Source organism: Zingiber officinale, chromosome 1B (genome assembly GCF_018446385.1).
Source record: "Zingiber officinale cultivar Zhangliang chromosome 1B, Zo_v1.1, whole genome shotgun sequence".
Classification (NCBI taxonomy): domain Eukaryota; kingdom Viridiplantae; phylum Streptophyta; class Magnoliopsida; order Zingiberales; family Zingiberaceae; genus Zingiber; species Zingiber officinale.
In genome coordinates this window covers 135,542,629-135,559,085 of record NC_055986.1, presented here as the reverse complement: position 1 = coordinate 135,559,085, position 16,457 = coordinate 135,542,629, and the positions used below count along the sequence as shown (strand labels likewise).

The following is a 16,457-nucleotide window of genomic DNA, read 5'->3' as shown; positions in this document are numbered from 1 at the left end:
TAAAAATTTCTCCTTTCCAAAAGAAACTCTATACAGGTGTTGGCTAGACAGTGTTCCTGCATCAACTTCCATTGGCTTCTCTGTCTGATAACATGGTTCTTCTGCCAGTGCCACTGATGTTAACTTAAGACTTAAGATTCCGTTGGATGATTAAGGTTTTCATTAGGTTAATTGGCGCAGATAACCAGCTACATCTGATTTAATTACATCGAGCTGTTGCTTAGCTGGACCGATGTTTCATACTGTTTCTACATTAATCTTATCAAATAGTCCTAAATATTAAGCCCTGCCAAGTGCTTACTCTTGAACAGTGTTATATGAAACATCCCATCGGAACTGTAACCTCGATCAAGATGGCATATATCCTTATTAGGTGATCTATTGTCGGATGATCACCACAAACTCACTGTTGCAAATCACTCCTGTGGCTTGGCCGTGAGTTGAGCCTTAGGCTTGGTCGTGATTCGCGGTCGTGAGCTCGCGTCTAGGCCATGATTTATAGTCTTGATTGTGAATCACGACCATGAAGATTGTGAATCATTGCTAAGCCACCGCGAGCCCGCGGTCTAGCTACGAGTCACGGCAGTTGGAAGACAATTGGGTGTTACAGTGCCAATTTTCCAATTATAACTTTACTTATCTATTAATGCTCACATAAAGAATTTTATTCCATCATGTCTGATCAGGAAATTTGAGGAAGTGTGATGGACTTAACGAACAGGAAGAGATCGATTGATTAAAATTGTGGTTTAAAAGTGAGAGTTGATGTGCTTTAAATTTGGGGAAACCAAATGAGGAAGGTGGAGTTCATAAAGCAGAGTGCATTTACTACGTTGCTTCTTCCTCTTCAGCTATTATTACCGCCACTTCAATCCACACCAACCATCAATGCACGAAAATGCTATTTATTTTTTAAAAGTTGATTATTGTGTTCGCCAATTATCATTAATGTGCTTGCAAAACAGAAATATTTTTATCGGTAAATTTAGCCGGCAGGTCAGAAAATAAATTTATTTAGTTAAAAAATTAATTAAACTAGTTAAAAAATTAATTAAGTATTATTAATAAAAATTAATTAGGTATTATTTTTGAAATTAAATATGAAAATAGGTGAGAAAGTATATAATTAATCCATAAAATATGATATTATTTGGACACCTTTAATAATAATTTTAAAATAAAAAAAATTATTTTAACGGGTCAGATTTTAACTATTTAGAATTATTCTATTTTGATTTATCAATAAACAATTATATATCAACTTTGTGTTCCATATCTATGCATATATATTATGGTAAAAGATGATTATATTGATCACATATATTCCTCACAGTATCAAAAAAAAATAAATTATAAAATCAGTTTATAATCATAATCACCATTGAGTGAATAGGGATGTGAGGAGCTACTCTCTCAATCCATGCATAAATGATCAAAAGATGGATATATATACAGAGAGAGATATATGTATATGGTGCATTAGATCCTTGCTTGCAGTTATATCCCCTTACAATTTAATGACCAACACCTTTCATCAAGCCAATCCATTCCCTATATAAGCAAATCTCAAGTCCCCACGAATCACATAAAAAAAAGAGAGAGTTTGGTGTTTGAGAATTGACTCGATATCCTGCTCCTCCTCCGCTCATGGTGTCCTTGCAAGCAGCCCTTCCTATTGAGAAGAAGAAAAGGTCGTGCCCCAAAGTTGAGAATTTTTTATCCAAAAAGAGGAAGAAGAGGAATGATGAAGAAGAGGATGGAGAATTGCCCGCGAAGGATATAAAAGTGAACAAAAAGGAAGAGAAGAAAGACGAGATCGATCTTAATCTCGACGCTCCGTTGCCGATGGATTGGCAACGGTGTCTCGATATCGAGGTGGGTATATCTAAAATTCAAATTTTGCGTGTGTGTGTGTGTGTTTATTTTAAATTCAAATATTCACAGAGAAGAATTATTATTAATTATCGATCCTCGAGTTAATTTTGCAGTCCGGCCAAATCCACTTCTACAACACGAAGACTCGCCGGAGGACGTCGACGGACCCCCGGCTGAGCTTAGACCCACCGCCAGGCTCGCCTTTGAGTCTCGACCTCGAGCTCAACCTCGCCAGCCCCGAGCCGCCGCCGATTAGAGCATCGACGCGGCAACAGGAGAAGCCCAAGACGGACTTCAGAGGCGGTCCCTTGTCGCGGGTCTCACCTTTCCCCGACGCCGAGGAGATGGTGGCGGCGGTCTGCGCTCGCTGTCACATGCTGGTGATGATGAGCAAGGCGGCCTTGTCTTGCCCTAATTGCAAGTTCGTGAACCGGCCTGAGCGCGTCTTTTCAACGGAGATCAAGCCAGCGGTAAAAATTTTGCGCTGCAAGGATCAGTGAGTGCTCGATTTGACGATGGAAAGCTTGATCTTCCTTACATAATTAATATATGAATCTGACGCTTACATTGAGTAGTTAACGTTAATGAAAATAATACCTGATGGAGTCGCCCTGTTTGACATATTTGACACTTCACGTTAATGATATACATAGATGCATGGTTGGATAAATCTGCATCTTTGTGCTTGCAACTCTAAGCTTATTTAAATAACACATATAGTTTAAGGGGGGGGTTTATCTATTGGTGACTACTTATCAGACAAATTGCTTGCTTCTTAATCAGTTAAACGACACCTTCTCGCCACAATTAATTTATAGAAGAGAATGCAGTCTTCTTTCTGGTGCACATATCCAAAACAAATATGACTCTTTTGGCAGATTTAGTTTCTCCTTGTGTATAGCTAGCTGTAGAGACACGGTTGTTGTCTAAATCTCTGTATCTCTTTGCCTGTAACATTTAGTTTACTTAAAGAAAGAAGAACTACTTCAAGAGGCTTGGTATTTTGTTAGTCGTTATTAATTTATTCTTTTGGTAAATTGAGAGCTGTTTTTCTCAATTAATGATGGAGAGCCACGGCTCCTGGTTTTGCCACAGTGATCTTCCTAGCATTCAATATCCCTCAGTTAATTGAAAAGATGGCTCATGAAAACAAATGTAGACGAGAATAAGGGCTTCTTGAAGGTGCAAGCACTTTGGATGCAGTAGCCCTGTCTGATAGATTTAATCTCTCAGTTTTAGTAGGAAGGTCGAGGATGCATGCTTCTGTGCTAAATTTGTGTACGAAGGCCTGTGCTTGGAACTTTATATATATAAATAAGAACAGGGTTTGGCATATATGGAATAGTGTTGGTTCCTAGTAGAGCAGAACCTTTGTGAGGTTCTGAGTTTGGGAACCAGAACCACCTACACTGTAGGTATGGAACCAAAATCTTGCTTAGGAGACTAATGGCCTGAATGGTTGTGGGTAACCTTGTTGGAACTTGGAGCCTGTTTTATTTTGTTCTAAAAAATTGGATTCTATCTTGTATATAAACAAAAGCAATGCTTAAGTCTGACCCTAGTTACTTATTTCTAATTGCCATGGTTATTAGATTGTTGTATGTTTATGGGTTAAGTTGTAGAAAATTAGTAAAAGAATACTTTTATATTTTAGGACAAAAATTAAAAAAGTGCCCCTTATTTTCGTTATCATCAAAAGAGCATTCTATTTTGAAAAAAATATTGAAAGGGTGCCCCATCATATTTTAAATCCCAAATATACCCTTGTTTCAACGTTGTATAGCAGTTACCACCATAGCTATAGCTACTACAACCAATTTAGGTCAAATTGCTCCATGTTGTAGCACTATAGCTATAACTGGTATAAGTTATAGTAATTATGGTCATAACTGCTAAAACAGTGTTGCAACAATTTTAACTTAAGTTGGAAAACAAATATTTTGATTTAATGTGCTTTTGTGTAGTAGTTTTGACCCAGTTAGAGCAAGATATGACGATAAGTAGTTTTTGCATGAAAAATATAATGGGATGCCCTTTCGATGATAATGAAAATCAGGTGTCTTTTTTATTTTTGCCCTATACTATACTCTGTATTGTTGTACATACACGTACACCAAGCTAAAGCAGATTTAGGAAGTGTGATTTCAGTTATTTATTGCTGAGTTTATAAGTCAGTAAATTGTTTTCTGCTTATACAGTAAACTGTAGGAGTCTGGTGAAAGATACTTCTATGCTAGAAGTCACACAAATGGAAACATGACAAAAGGTTGAGGGTGATACATAAAGGACAATTTCAGCACTAATTGATATACCTTTCCCTTATTAGCATGACTGTAGACTCTCTATCTCTCTGTGTTTGTTATTTTCCAATTTATTGAAGATAAATTTGTTTCAAAATACTCATGCTAATTTGTTTTGTGACAAAATATCATATATATTGTTGTTGTCATCATACAAGATGGCTCTAGGAAGTGATTGAAAACCACCCAAAAGAAAATGTGTTCTTATCAGTAACATTATGGATTAGCATGTAGAGCATTTCAAGCTACAGTTTCGCATTACCCTTATTATCAGATGCCTATATATCCATGGTTGTAGGCAAAAATTTTCTCTGCTTGAAAGTTTTCTGAAACTGGACAGTTAAATATTGGCAGTTTAATGTCCAAATCATGCAGGCATAACGCATTACTAGTATTTTTCTTTTCTAGCAACTTCCATTGGTTAGCATATGAAAAAACATTATAAGAAAATCTGCATTAATGGAGCTGCTGAAGTGAGAATGTATTTAAGAACATGACTAAGAGTTAGATGAACACATTAAATCCTTCGTTTTCATCCATGTTATATATATCCTTCCCAATGATGAAAATTTACTAAAATAACCACCTGGATACTAAAGAGTTAAGATGCCAGTGCATATCTTAACAAGTAGCATTTTGTACTTGTCTATCATTAATTCATGGCAGTTTAATAGTTGGATGTAGCTCAACTGATGGGATCACAAACGTGACTAGGCTTACAAACTGATCTGACATGGAATGCATGTGAAATTATTGATTAGGTCTTCTTTTTTGTGTTCTGCGAACTGTTTCTGGATACCTGGAATCACATTTCCCACTAGTTTAAAAAAGTCCCTTTGATGTCAGCTACATTGTTGTAATCTCAAATGCAGTTTCTGGACAGATATTTGACCACTGCTCGAGCTAATTGTCTAGATGATTCTTTGGTATTGGAAATGGATTGATTTTAAATTATTCATTTAATTAATTTGAAGATGCATATCGTTTTCTAACGTGTCTGTGGGATCCTATCCCTTCGAGCCATATGCACGCTGTAATATGCAACCCCTTTGATGCAATTTAATTGTTAGCAATTCTGTCAATTTATAAGGTATGTAAGATGACAATTTGTAGTGTATATCAGGCATAACAACGTACAAAACATTCTATTTCAGCATGTAGCTTTCAGCATAACTGGCAAACCGAATGACCTGTCTTCAGTTTTCGTTTTGAGTCCGCTCCATTTAACCTCTGTTTATATACCGTTCTCTAAGGTTTAGTGCCCATGATACTGGGCCTCAACGAGGCCCCAATGACGCCTACATAAAATGGTATCATCGTATTATTGGTACATGAAACATCTGACGTCGAATTTGTATTTTGATAATGACAAAAGAGTTTAAAGTTAAGCTATCTTGTTTTCTAAGAAGTTGAACTAAGTGTGTAGGAAAGTCCTAAGTGATCTTAGGCAAAACAAAGTCCTAGCTGCGGTTAGACAATTGGAAAGTCCTATCTGTGGTTAGACAATGAAGTCCTAGTTTGAGGGACTAGATAAAGTCTTTGTGGGTCGAGGACTTTGGGTGAAATTCTAGAGTCAAGGACTCTAGGTGAAAATCTTGGGGGTCGCGGATATTAGGTGGAAGACTGGACATGTCATGGAGTGGACGTTCAGTATGAAGTCATGAAGTCTCAGACGCTAAACAAAAGTCCAGACGGTCTGGAGGAACGGTATGAAAAAAGGTAATTTCTCTTGAGAGGAGTAGGTGAAGACGTGTTCCCCGAAGAGGGAACAATAGGCGTCGATCTGACCTAGAGTTTCAACGAAGCTCAAAGTCAGGACCGGATAGTCCAAAAGCTGTCAAATCTTATCATTCTTTACATATTATTTGTCTAAAATAACCTGATTTTGCAGGAAAATAAAATCATGAAAATGGTGGTCCGGGTACCCGGAGCTGCTCCAAGCGCCCAGACTGGCTTTGCCTGGAGCAGGGTGCCTGGCCACGCGCCCTTGCTCTCTGGGCGCTTGGAGTTGCTCCAGGTGTCCGGAAGGCCAAAAACCTATCTGCATGGCAAGCTAGAGTGCGTTGATTGGGGGACCTATGTCATGGTTTGGGCGCCCAGGGGTGGTCCGGACGCTCAGACATGAATAATTTTTACATATTGAGTTTCAACGAGAGCACGCCACGTCAGCCTTGTGGGGGTGTTTGGGGGAGAGTCTAGGCGCTCAGAATGAGCTATAAAAGGAGGATTCGACCCGCACCTCAACAACATTCTAAACATCTTCTGCTTCTATGTGTTGCTCAGAAAATGCCTCCACGACGTCCGAAAGTTGATCTAATGATAATTGTTGGAGTAATCCCAATGGTCCGTGTGACCATGTGTTTTGGTGTTTTGGCAAAGGGTTTAAGTTAGGTTTACCCTTGTTATTTGATATGTGTATGTGAGTGTGCAGGTTTGCAGAATACACATATGACTCAGCTTGATGGTTTCGGGTCCGGTGAAGGATTGAGCATCCGAGGGACCGTGGACATGGCAGCAAGGACAAGGGCCGAGGGAAGCGACTTCGAGGCATACGCGAAGGATGACATTGGGGACGAGCCGCGGGCTTGGATGCATTCGAGGGACGAGAGCCAAAGGAAGTAGGCTTGAAGGCAAGAGGTCAAAGCTGTAAAGAAGAGTCAAGTGAGTCGTGAGGGTACGAGTGCATGAGAGATTGTACTCGGGGGGAAAAAATCCTGATGGGTATTGTAGCAGTCAATGGGGGGCACTGTAGCAGTCAGCGGGCACTGTAACAGTCAACGGCACTGTAGCAGCCAATGTAGCAGTCGACTGGTGAGCTGTAGCAGTCGACTGGTGTACTGTAGCAGCCAAGGCTGTAAAGAAGAGCCAGTAGCAGTCAACGACACTGTAGCAGTTACTGCAGCAGTCGACTGGTGCACTGTAGCAGCCAACTAGTGTACTGTAGCAGTCGACTGGTAGAGAGCCGTTGGGCTGGCACCAGTCGACTGATGCAAGGACCAGTCGACTGGTAACGGTAAAACAGCAGGGTTGTTTTCTTCTAAGCTCTATAAGAAGGAGCTTGGGATGGTCGGCCAAGGTGACAAAATTAGACTTGGTTAAAGCCTAATTAGTAGTCACCAAAGTGCTCAAGGTTCTCTTGTGTCCAAGTGTTCTTGGTTGGTGTTGTGGTGAGGTTTCTCCACTCACAAGGAGTTGCTTGAGTAGCCGGAGTTTGTCGGGGGCTAATCCACCGAAGGATCGGGATCGCCCACCTTACGTACAACCGTGGAGTAGGAGCAAGTTTTCTCCGAACCACGTTACATTGACGTGTATTGGTTTGCATTCTTTCCTCATTGTATTTAGCTTTTGTATTCGTATTTGTATTTTTTGTATTCTGTTGTGCTAACGAATACGTAGGAAGCTATCGATTTGGGGGGCACGTCTATTCAACTCTCCTTCTAGCCGGCCACCGATCCTCCTACAATTGGTATCATAGCAAGGTTTGCACTTCACCGGACTAACCGCCGAGAAGAGCAACTACAAGAAGATGACCGGCTTGATTGAACCTCCAAAGTTTGAAGGAGGAAGCCTTGGAGACATCACATATTGGATGATGAAGATGGAGGTCTTCTTTGACACGGATTGGGACACCATGATGGTGGTCAAAAAGTCGTTCAAAGTTCCGAAGGATAAGAAAGGAAAGAAGCTCCGACCACCACATTGGACGGAGGAGCAAACCTCATGGTCGAAAGCAAACGACAAGGTAATATCAATATTGATTGAAATTTTGCCTTCTAACGTGATAAGTCATGTAGGTGAATACAAGAACGCCCATGAGTTGTGGAGCAAGGTCAAGAAGGTTCATTGGGAAGAACCTATGCCTACACTAGAAGAAGAAGAAAAAGAAAAACTCAAAGAAACGGATATAGAAGCTTAAGTAGAGGAGGAGCAACCGGAAGTTGAGCAATGCTCAACATCCGAGGAGGAGAAGGAAGATGAAGCATCATCTACATCCTCAAGAATTGAAGAAGATTCCAAGACAAGTGAAGAAGAAGAAGAAATCTTGGAAACCAACTTAGTGAGCATATCCACCGAAGTCAAATCAACGGACCATATTGTGTGCTTCGGTTGCAATGAGAAGGGGCATTACAAGAGTAGATGTCCTTTGCTCAAGAAGGTAAAATCTAAACCCACTCAAATTATTTTAGATACTAATGTGGGTTGTAGAAATGATGACACTAAGAAGAAGAAGAAGAAGGAGAAGGAGAAGAAGCACATTAGATGCTTCACATGTGGTGAAATGGGGCACTACCACACAAAATGCCTAAGGAAGGGAGAGCTCAAGAAGTTAGAGCAATTGAAGAAATGGGAGAAGAAGAAGAAGATGAGCTCGAGTCTAGGGGGAGCTTCAAGGGTAAGGGAGGTATATCCTAACTTGAAATGTAATTCAAATTTAAATTCTTATACTCCCATGCATGCTAGGAATAATTCTTATTATTTACCCATGCAAAATTTTGGTTTTACATATCATGATAGGAATAGGGTTAATATAAATCAAAACCCTAGGAAACCCGTACATGATAAACCTAGAAATGGTAGACCTAAGGAGAACCAAAGCATTAATCCCAAGAAGGGGAGCCATATGCCTAGGAAGGGTAGGTCTAGTAATGTCCATGGTGGACATATTAACTCTAGGGATAGGAACCTAGAGAAGGAGAATCAAGCTTTAAGTGAAAAGCTTGATAAGTTAGAACAATTCCTTAAGAGATTCAATGTTGGATCTAAGGAATTAAGTATAGTCTTGGGTAGTCAAAGACCCAACAATGATAGATCGGGCTTGGGATACCGATCTAGTCCCTCCAAGGCCAAGGAGAGATCATATACTAGGGTGGCAAATGATCATGGAAAGTCTTATGCTAGGGTTGCATATGACTATAGCAAGGAGAAACCAATAAATGACAAGAGAAAGTCATTTAAAGGTAAGAAGAAGTTAACCAAGGACAAGGTGTCCAAGGTTAAAAAGGTTAGGTTTGTAGGCCAAGTGCCACCGGAGGTGCACCGATGTGGCCTAGCAATTATAGATGAGTCACCTAGGGAGGTGGCTAAGGCTAAGGGCTCTAGGGGGAGCTAAAAGAGTCAATTTGGGACCCATGGAAAATGGATCTCAGGTGGGTACTACTTGGGAGTCTAGAGGAGTCATGGAGTGTGCCAAATGGTTTGGAGACCGACTTGAGTCTCAAACATAGAGATTTGACACACATGGTTTGTGTTTCATACAAGAAATATGACATTTGGGGTCATATAGCATGATAATTGATTTTGGATGTATAGATGTCATATAAACCAATGCTAGGGATGCATTATGGGTTGGTATGGGCAAATACATCAAGAGGAAGTCAAAACTAGGACTTTATGTCAAGGTTCAATTGAGACATTTAGTTAGTTTTGAATTTTATGTTAATCTTGGGATTGGTGATAGATACATTTTGTAATGTATTTTTCCCAAGTAGACATGGGTAAAACGGACCTCTCCATAAAATTTGGGGATTTTTGGAGGTCTGTGGAATTTCTAGTGCATTTCTGAAGTTGACCAGAAAAGGTTGATTTTTACAGAAATAGGGTACCAATCGACTGGTAACAGTATTTTTGAGCACAGAATGTCTCTGTAAGCTCATTTTGTTGATATCAGTCGACTGGTGTCGATACCAGTCGACTGGTAACAGTAGATTTCGACCACAGAATACTTCTGTAAGGTTGTGTCGAGGGGATCAGTCGACTAGTACCAAGGGGCAGTCGACTGATACCAGCCTGAACTTATTTTTCAGCGTTGTTCTTGACCGTTTCAACTCATTTAGATGTATGGGATCCATGAGGGATAAATACATGAGTTTAGGGTCAGTTTGGACGACAAGTTTTCAACAATTGGGATATTGTTGGAGAACTTTTTGGATGTTAGGCAAAGAGGGAGAAGTAAAGTTTAGTTGGGAAAACCTTAAGTGCCTTTGCGTAGGGGGAGAAGTAAAGTTTAGTTGGGAAAACCTTAAGTGCCTTTGCGTAGGGGGAGCCTTGTGATAGGTTCTTAAATATTCCTGTGGTAAAATCCTAGCTCATTGAGGGCTTAGGTGTAGGGGGAGCCTTGGGATAGGTTCCAATGCATGTTGCATTTTGTTTCGGCGGTGTAAGTCCAAGTGTGTAGCCTTAGCAACGTAAGTCCATTGTTTTTTTTTAGCATGTTTATTTGCTATATATTTTCCCTAACTTAAATGTATTGCCAAACATCAAAAAGGGAGAAATTGTTGGAGCAATCCCAATGGTCCGTGTGATCATGTGTTTTGGTGTTTGGGCAAAGGGTTTAAGTTAGGTTTACCCTTGTTATTTGATATGTGTATGTGAGTGTGCATGTTTGCAGGATACACATATGACTCAGCTTGATGGCTTCGGGTCCGGTGAAGGATTGAGCATCCGAGGGACCGTGGACATGGCAGCAAGGACAAGGGCCGAGGGAAGCGACTTCGAGGCATACACGAAGGATGACATTGGGGACGAGCCACGGGCTTGGATGCATTCGAGGGACGAGAGCCAAAGGAAGTAGGCTTGAAGGCAAGAGGTCAAGGCTGTAAAGAAGAGTCAAGTGAGTCGTGAGGGTACGAGTGCATAAGAGATTGTACTGGGGGGGGGGGAATCCTGATGGGTACTGTAGCAGTCAATGGGGCACTGCAGCAGTCAGCGGGTACTGTAACAGTCAACGACACTGTAGCAGCCACTGTAGCAGTCGACTGGTGCACTGTAGCAGTCGACTGGTAGAGAGCCGTTGAGAGAGCCCAACCAGTCGATTGGTGCAAGGACCAGTCGACTGGTAACGGTAAAACAGCAGGGCTATTTTTTTCCAAGCTCTATAAGAAGGAGCTTGGGATGGCCGGCCAAGGTGACGAAATTAGACTTGGTTAAAGCCTAATTAGTAGTCACCAAAGTGCTTAAGGTTCTCTTGTGTCCAAGTGTTCTTGGTTGGTGTTGTGGTGATGTTTCTCCACCCACAAGGAGTTGCTTGAGTAGCCGGAGTTTGTCGGGGGCTAATCCACCGAAGGATCGGGATCGTCCACCTTACGAACAACCATGGAGTAGGAGCAAGTTATCTTCGAACCACGTTACATTGACGTGTATTGGTTTGCATTCTTTCCTCATTGTATTTAGCTTTTGTATTTGTATTTGTATTGTTTGTATTCCGCTGTGTTAATGAATACGTAGGCAGCTATCGATTTGGGGGCTACGTCTATTCAACCCCCCTTCTAGCCGGCCACCGATCCTCCTACAATAACTACGCTGAAGATTTTGGTAGATCAAATGGGTGCAATAAAGGGGGGGGGGGGTGAATATCGCGCCTTTTTAAAAACTTCTCTTTTCCTTTGAAATCAGAGTTGTGCATAGCGGAAAGTAAATAGACATGTTTGTTTACTTCGTTCGGAGTCTAGGTCGACTCTTACTCGAAGGCTCGCGGTCCTTGACCGTACCGATGAGCAATCCATTAAGATTCTTCTTCCCGAAAATCTCGGAAAGAAGTAATGCGTACAAAATACAATGATATAAGATAATAACAATCTACTATCTTATATAAGATTAAGTGCAATACAAAAACAATAAAATATACCGACTATGTGTAGGAGTTGAAGCTTGGTCGACACTTGTTTGCGTGTAGAAGAATTGTAGAGCAATCACACGAGTAGCACTAGCACAGAATTGAACCACAACAAATTGCATTATCAGCCTCAGACCTCGACCTTCAATTTATAAGATCGTCGATGTTCAGTCGACCGATCCCTGTGTTCGGTCGACCGAACCAACTCCCTTTCTTCCTGGCTGAGATCTGATTGCTGATTCGATCTTCGGCATTAACTGTCCATTAAGGGTTCGGTCGATCGATCTCTTTGTTCGGTCGACCAAATAGGCTCCTTCTCTGTTCGTCGAGATTCGCATTTACTGTGCATTGAATATTGATCGTTCGGTCGACCGATCATCCGGTTCGGTCGACCGATCATCCGGTTCGATCGATCGATCATTCGGTTCGGTCGACCAATCATCCGATTCGGTCGATTGATCAGTGTAGTTTCCTTCTGCTCCTGATCGTTGTTGTCTGTGCTGAGTCATCAGGGTTCGGTCGACCGATCTTACTGTTCGGTCGATCGATCATGGCTTGATTGGACTCGGTCTGGTTTGATCTGAACACTCTTTGATCTCTTCTTGTTCGGTCGATCGATCCTCCGGTTCGGTCGATCGATTCAGTCAGACCTACAACACAGTGTTAGACAGAAAAGAATCCTGCAAAACAACAGATGTTAGCATAATAATAATATTACAATGCATGAGTAATATAAAAGACAGTAGGACTATCTTGATCTCAACTTTAAAACCTTTTCGGTTTCTTTAGTTGGATGAGCGACCTAAGGTTGTTCCATTCGGGAACCCGACCTCACTGTCGCTCCTCTAGTTGTTTACCTCAATTTACTTACCAAACATGGTCCTCCAGACATGTTTGGACTTTGTCTGCTCAGTGTTTGATCGCCTAATCCACTAAGACCTTTCCTACAATACTATATTAGCCAACAATAATAATAATGTAGAATATAATGGTAAACCTAATCCTAGATTTACCAAGATCCATTGGTCCGGTCGACCGCACGCAGTCGACCGGAAACCATCCGATCAACCTTGCTTGGAGTTCACTCCTCCAAGACTTCTTGTTACCTAAGGTTATCTCCCCCTAGGTTTTTCTCAACTTGACTTCACTCACCAGGACTCAGTATTCGGCTACCCAGGGATCAGGTCCTCCAAACCTATCCACCTGGCTTCCATGATATACCGAGATTTCCCTTGCCTCAGTATTTGGCTACCCAAAGATCAGGTCCTCCAAACCTATCCACCTGACTTCCACGATATACCGAGATTTCTCTTGCCTAACCTCCAACTAGGACTTCCCTTGCCTAACCTACAACTAGGACTTCCCTAGATCAAGCTTCATACTTAAACATACTTAAACATATTTGTCTAACATTAAAACCTTGGAGGTCGATTGCACCAATAGATTTCTTCTCTTAGTCATCGGTATTTTCTTTAATTGTTCAAGTTACTTATACACAATTGTAATTACTTTTGTAACTTATTCGGATTGATAGTGATTGCTCAACGAAAGCGATCGACGATCGCGGGCCTTGGAGTAGGAGTCATCACAGGCTCCGAATCAAGTAAATCAAAGTGTTAGTGATTGCTTGTTTTGATTTTTTTCCCTTTATTCTGCTGCTCTTTACTCTGACTATTTTTAATGAACGTGAAAGCTACGAGCGCTATTAATTAGGACTAAAAAAATTTAGATATTTTCATAATAATGATATTGTCAACTTTGGGTCTAAGCCCTCATAGTTTTATTTTTGGGCTCTACCTAAAATACCTCATACCAATTTATTTTTGGGCTCTACCCAAAATACCTTATACCAATAGAGATATCTTTTTCTTATAAACTCTTGATCTTTCCCATATATTTTCAATATAAGAATATGTCTGTAACCTTGTAATCCCAACAATCACCCCTCAAATAAAGGACCACAGGTTTCCCTCAAGTATCAGGTCACTCTTGACTTGCTCAGAGCCTCCCCTACTTCGTTCAAGGTTTCACCCACATGGTTCGATCTTGGATCATGGCTCTGGCTCGTGCTTCTTCTGACGGTTAGTCCGATGAAAAGCGACCTCGCTTCGGCAACAATTGTTAGGACCAAAGAATTTAGATATCTCTGCAATAGTTATGATATTGTTCACTTTGGATTTAAACCCTCATGATTTTGCTATTAAGTTCTATCCAAAAGATTTTATACCAATGGAGATATCTTTTTCTTATAAATTCATGATATTTCTCATGTGTTTTTAATATGCGACTATATTTATAACCTTACAATCCTAATACTATTCACCTTCCCCAGTACGTCTTGATCCTACACATATTGCATTAGCTCTATGACACAGCAAGGTGGAAGTGACAATTTCATTTGGACAGTAAACAGAGGTGACAATTGAATTGGGCATGGCATTGCTTTAGGCTGTGCTCAATACTGCCCAAGCACTTATGGGCTAATCCCAACATTCAAAAAGAAAAGACTTGGGTATCTTGAACTCATCAATTCGAATTAGTTTATACAACTTAGCTATTTGAGGAATTGGAGATTCACCTTGTTGGATCATTTCCAAAGGTAGATCAACAAAAACAATTCTTGATTCATCATAGTAGACTACTTCCTTGAATGAGGCGAGGATGAATCCATCGACAAGTAGATCATTGAGCAAATCAGGTACTTAATATAGAGCCCAATTATCACCCAGTTTGGTCTGCCTACGATCATCATCACATTCAACAAGACCAAGTTTCACAATTAGGTATTTTGTGTTCAGAGACTTCTGGGTGGTCAGAGGAATCCTTGGACTTAAAATGAGTGGTGAATTTGATAAGTGTCTTGTAATTTTTAATAGTTAATTTGAAGATTTTACCATTCATTTTATGCAATAATTTCTCAATTTAATTTTGTATAGTTGCTATCAAATTTGTGTTTAAAATGTGAGCATCTCTTGTGGCTGAATGTTATCTTAAGCAGTTAGACATCTAATTATAATATCCTAATATGAGGACCTCTTACTGTCAAAGATCCTTCCAAAGTTGATATTTTAGTGTTATTTTTTTTTTGTACTTCTTTCCTGGTCCTCCGGATATTTCTTTATTTATTCTTCTTCAATATCTCTTTTGTTCATTTGCAACCTTCTGGCATTTGATTTCTTCCGTCGTCAAGAATTCACTTGGATTAAACAATGTGATTATGGATCTGAATCACAGGGATACAAGGACAAATCATTGGAATACAACAAATAAGGAACCAATTATGATGGGGAATACTTAGCGAGACTCACAATCTTAAGTCTTCTAAATTGCACTTACTTCATGAGAGATGAAACCGCTTCTACAACGGCCGTAACTGTATAGTTGTACTCCTTCCATTCCTAGTTATTTGACAGTCAGTTATAAATTGATCTTATGATTCATTTTTTTTACATAATCTGAGGACGAACTGTGAAAGACGTTTGAGACGAGTGTAATTATTTTTTGCTACAAAAATAAGTGTATGGTTGTAGTCACGAGGCAATTGTGCAACGACATGGTGTATTCTCAGTTTTTTAGGCATTTGAGACCGATAAATTTTCTTTAATGGATTGTTGATTTAAGAATGCTTGTTGATGGATCATCCATTGTAAATATTGTTTGATATATCCTGGTGGGGTAGAAAACTTATGTGAGGTTGGATTCATCAACTTAAAATTAATCAACGTAAGAGTAAGTTGGATATTTGATGTAAACTAGGAAAAAAGTAAACGTAACGGTATAGGTGTAACCTTTGTTTCTTTATTGACCTTTGATCGTTTCATTTGAGAGATACGAACTTCGTAAGCTTGTTTTTTTTTGTCATGCATGTGTTTTTACAGGGTTGTTTAGTATTTCCTTTAGGATTAATTTCTAATTTAGTCCCTCATGTTTTTGACACGGTCCTAATTTCATCCCTCATTTTTCAATTGACCCAATTTTGTCCTTCAATTTTTGAAGGTTTTTCTAAATCGATCCTTCCATCCAAATCTCTATTAACATAGATGGGAAAATTTGTTTTACCGGTGGAAGTGACCTACTGTATGAGTTGCTTTCATTGTTGACTATTGATTTAGAAATCGCAATCAAAGACTCACGCTTATTGTTTCTTCCCCAAGTGTTTATCAATTTTATTGTTGACTTGTTCTCCTAATTTATATTGACTTAGAAATCGCAATCAAATACTCATGCTTATTGTTTCTTCCCCAAGTGTTTATCGATGTAAGGAGGTAGCGTCTTTTTCCTACTGTTGCCATTCTTTCTCCTCTCTACTTCCATTTCACCGTCCACTAGGTCTCTCCTCTCCTCCTACCATTTTCTCTTTATTATTTTGATTTTAGCTTATCATTCATCTGTCATAGATATAACTATGCAAGTATAGCTGGATCAAAAACCCTCCTTTGGTTTGTGCTCATGGAGGCGACTCAACAAGGGTCTTCGCTAACATGATACCTACCCCTTTCATAAAAGCAAATCAGAGGCAAAAAAAAAAATCGTTATGGAATTTCGTCTGATTTAGCTTTCTTTGGTCAAGATTGACATATAACTTCTCGAGTAGATTGTGTCGAGGTGAATATGTCCCGTTCTTCAGATGGGGTCTTATTTGCTCTTCACGACATGTATGGTAAACCTCA

At 40.0% G+C, this 16,457-nt stretch overlaps 1 protein-coding gene across 2 annotated transcripts; it reads left to right on the top strand.

Annotated features, from left to right (window-relative positions):
- The first annotated feature begins 1,492 nt into the window (after positions 1–1,492).
- Positions 1,493–15,324, top strand: LOC121980717. 2 transcript variants are annotated; one of them, XM_042532891.1, is made up of 3 exons: positions 1,493–1,875; positions 1,989–2,371; positions 15,022–15,324. In XM_042532891.1, the coding sequence occupies exons 1-3, from the start codon at positions 1,648–1,650 to the stop codon at positions 15,083–15,085; spliced, it is 675 nt and encodes a 224-aa protein (XP_042388825.1). In that variant the 5' UTR covers positions 1,493–1,647; the 3' UTR covers positions 15,086–15,324. The 2 variants fall into 2 exon arrangements, with proteins under 2 accessions (XP_042388825.1, XP_042388833.1); XM_042532899.1 differs by lacking the exon at positions 15,022–15,324 and adding an exon at positions 4,074–4,231 and having other exon boundaries at positions 1,494–1,875.
- Positions 15,325–16,457: the final 1,133 nt, after the last annotated feature.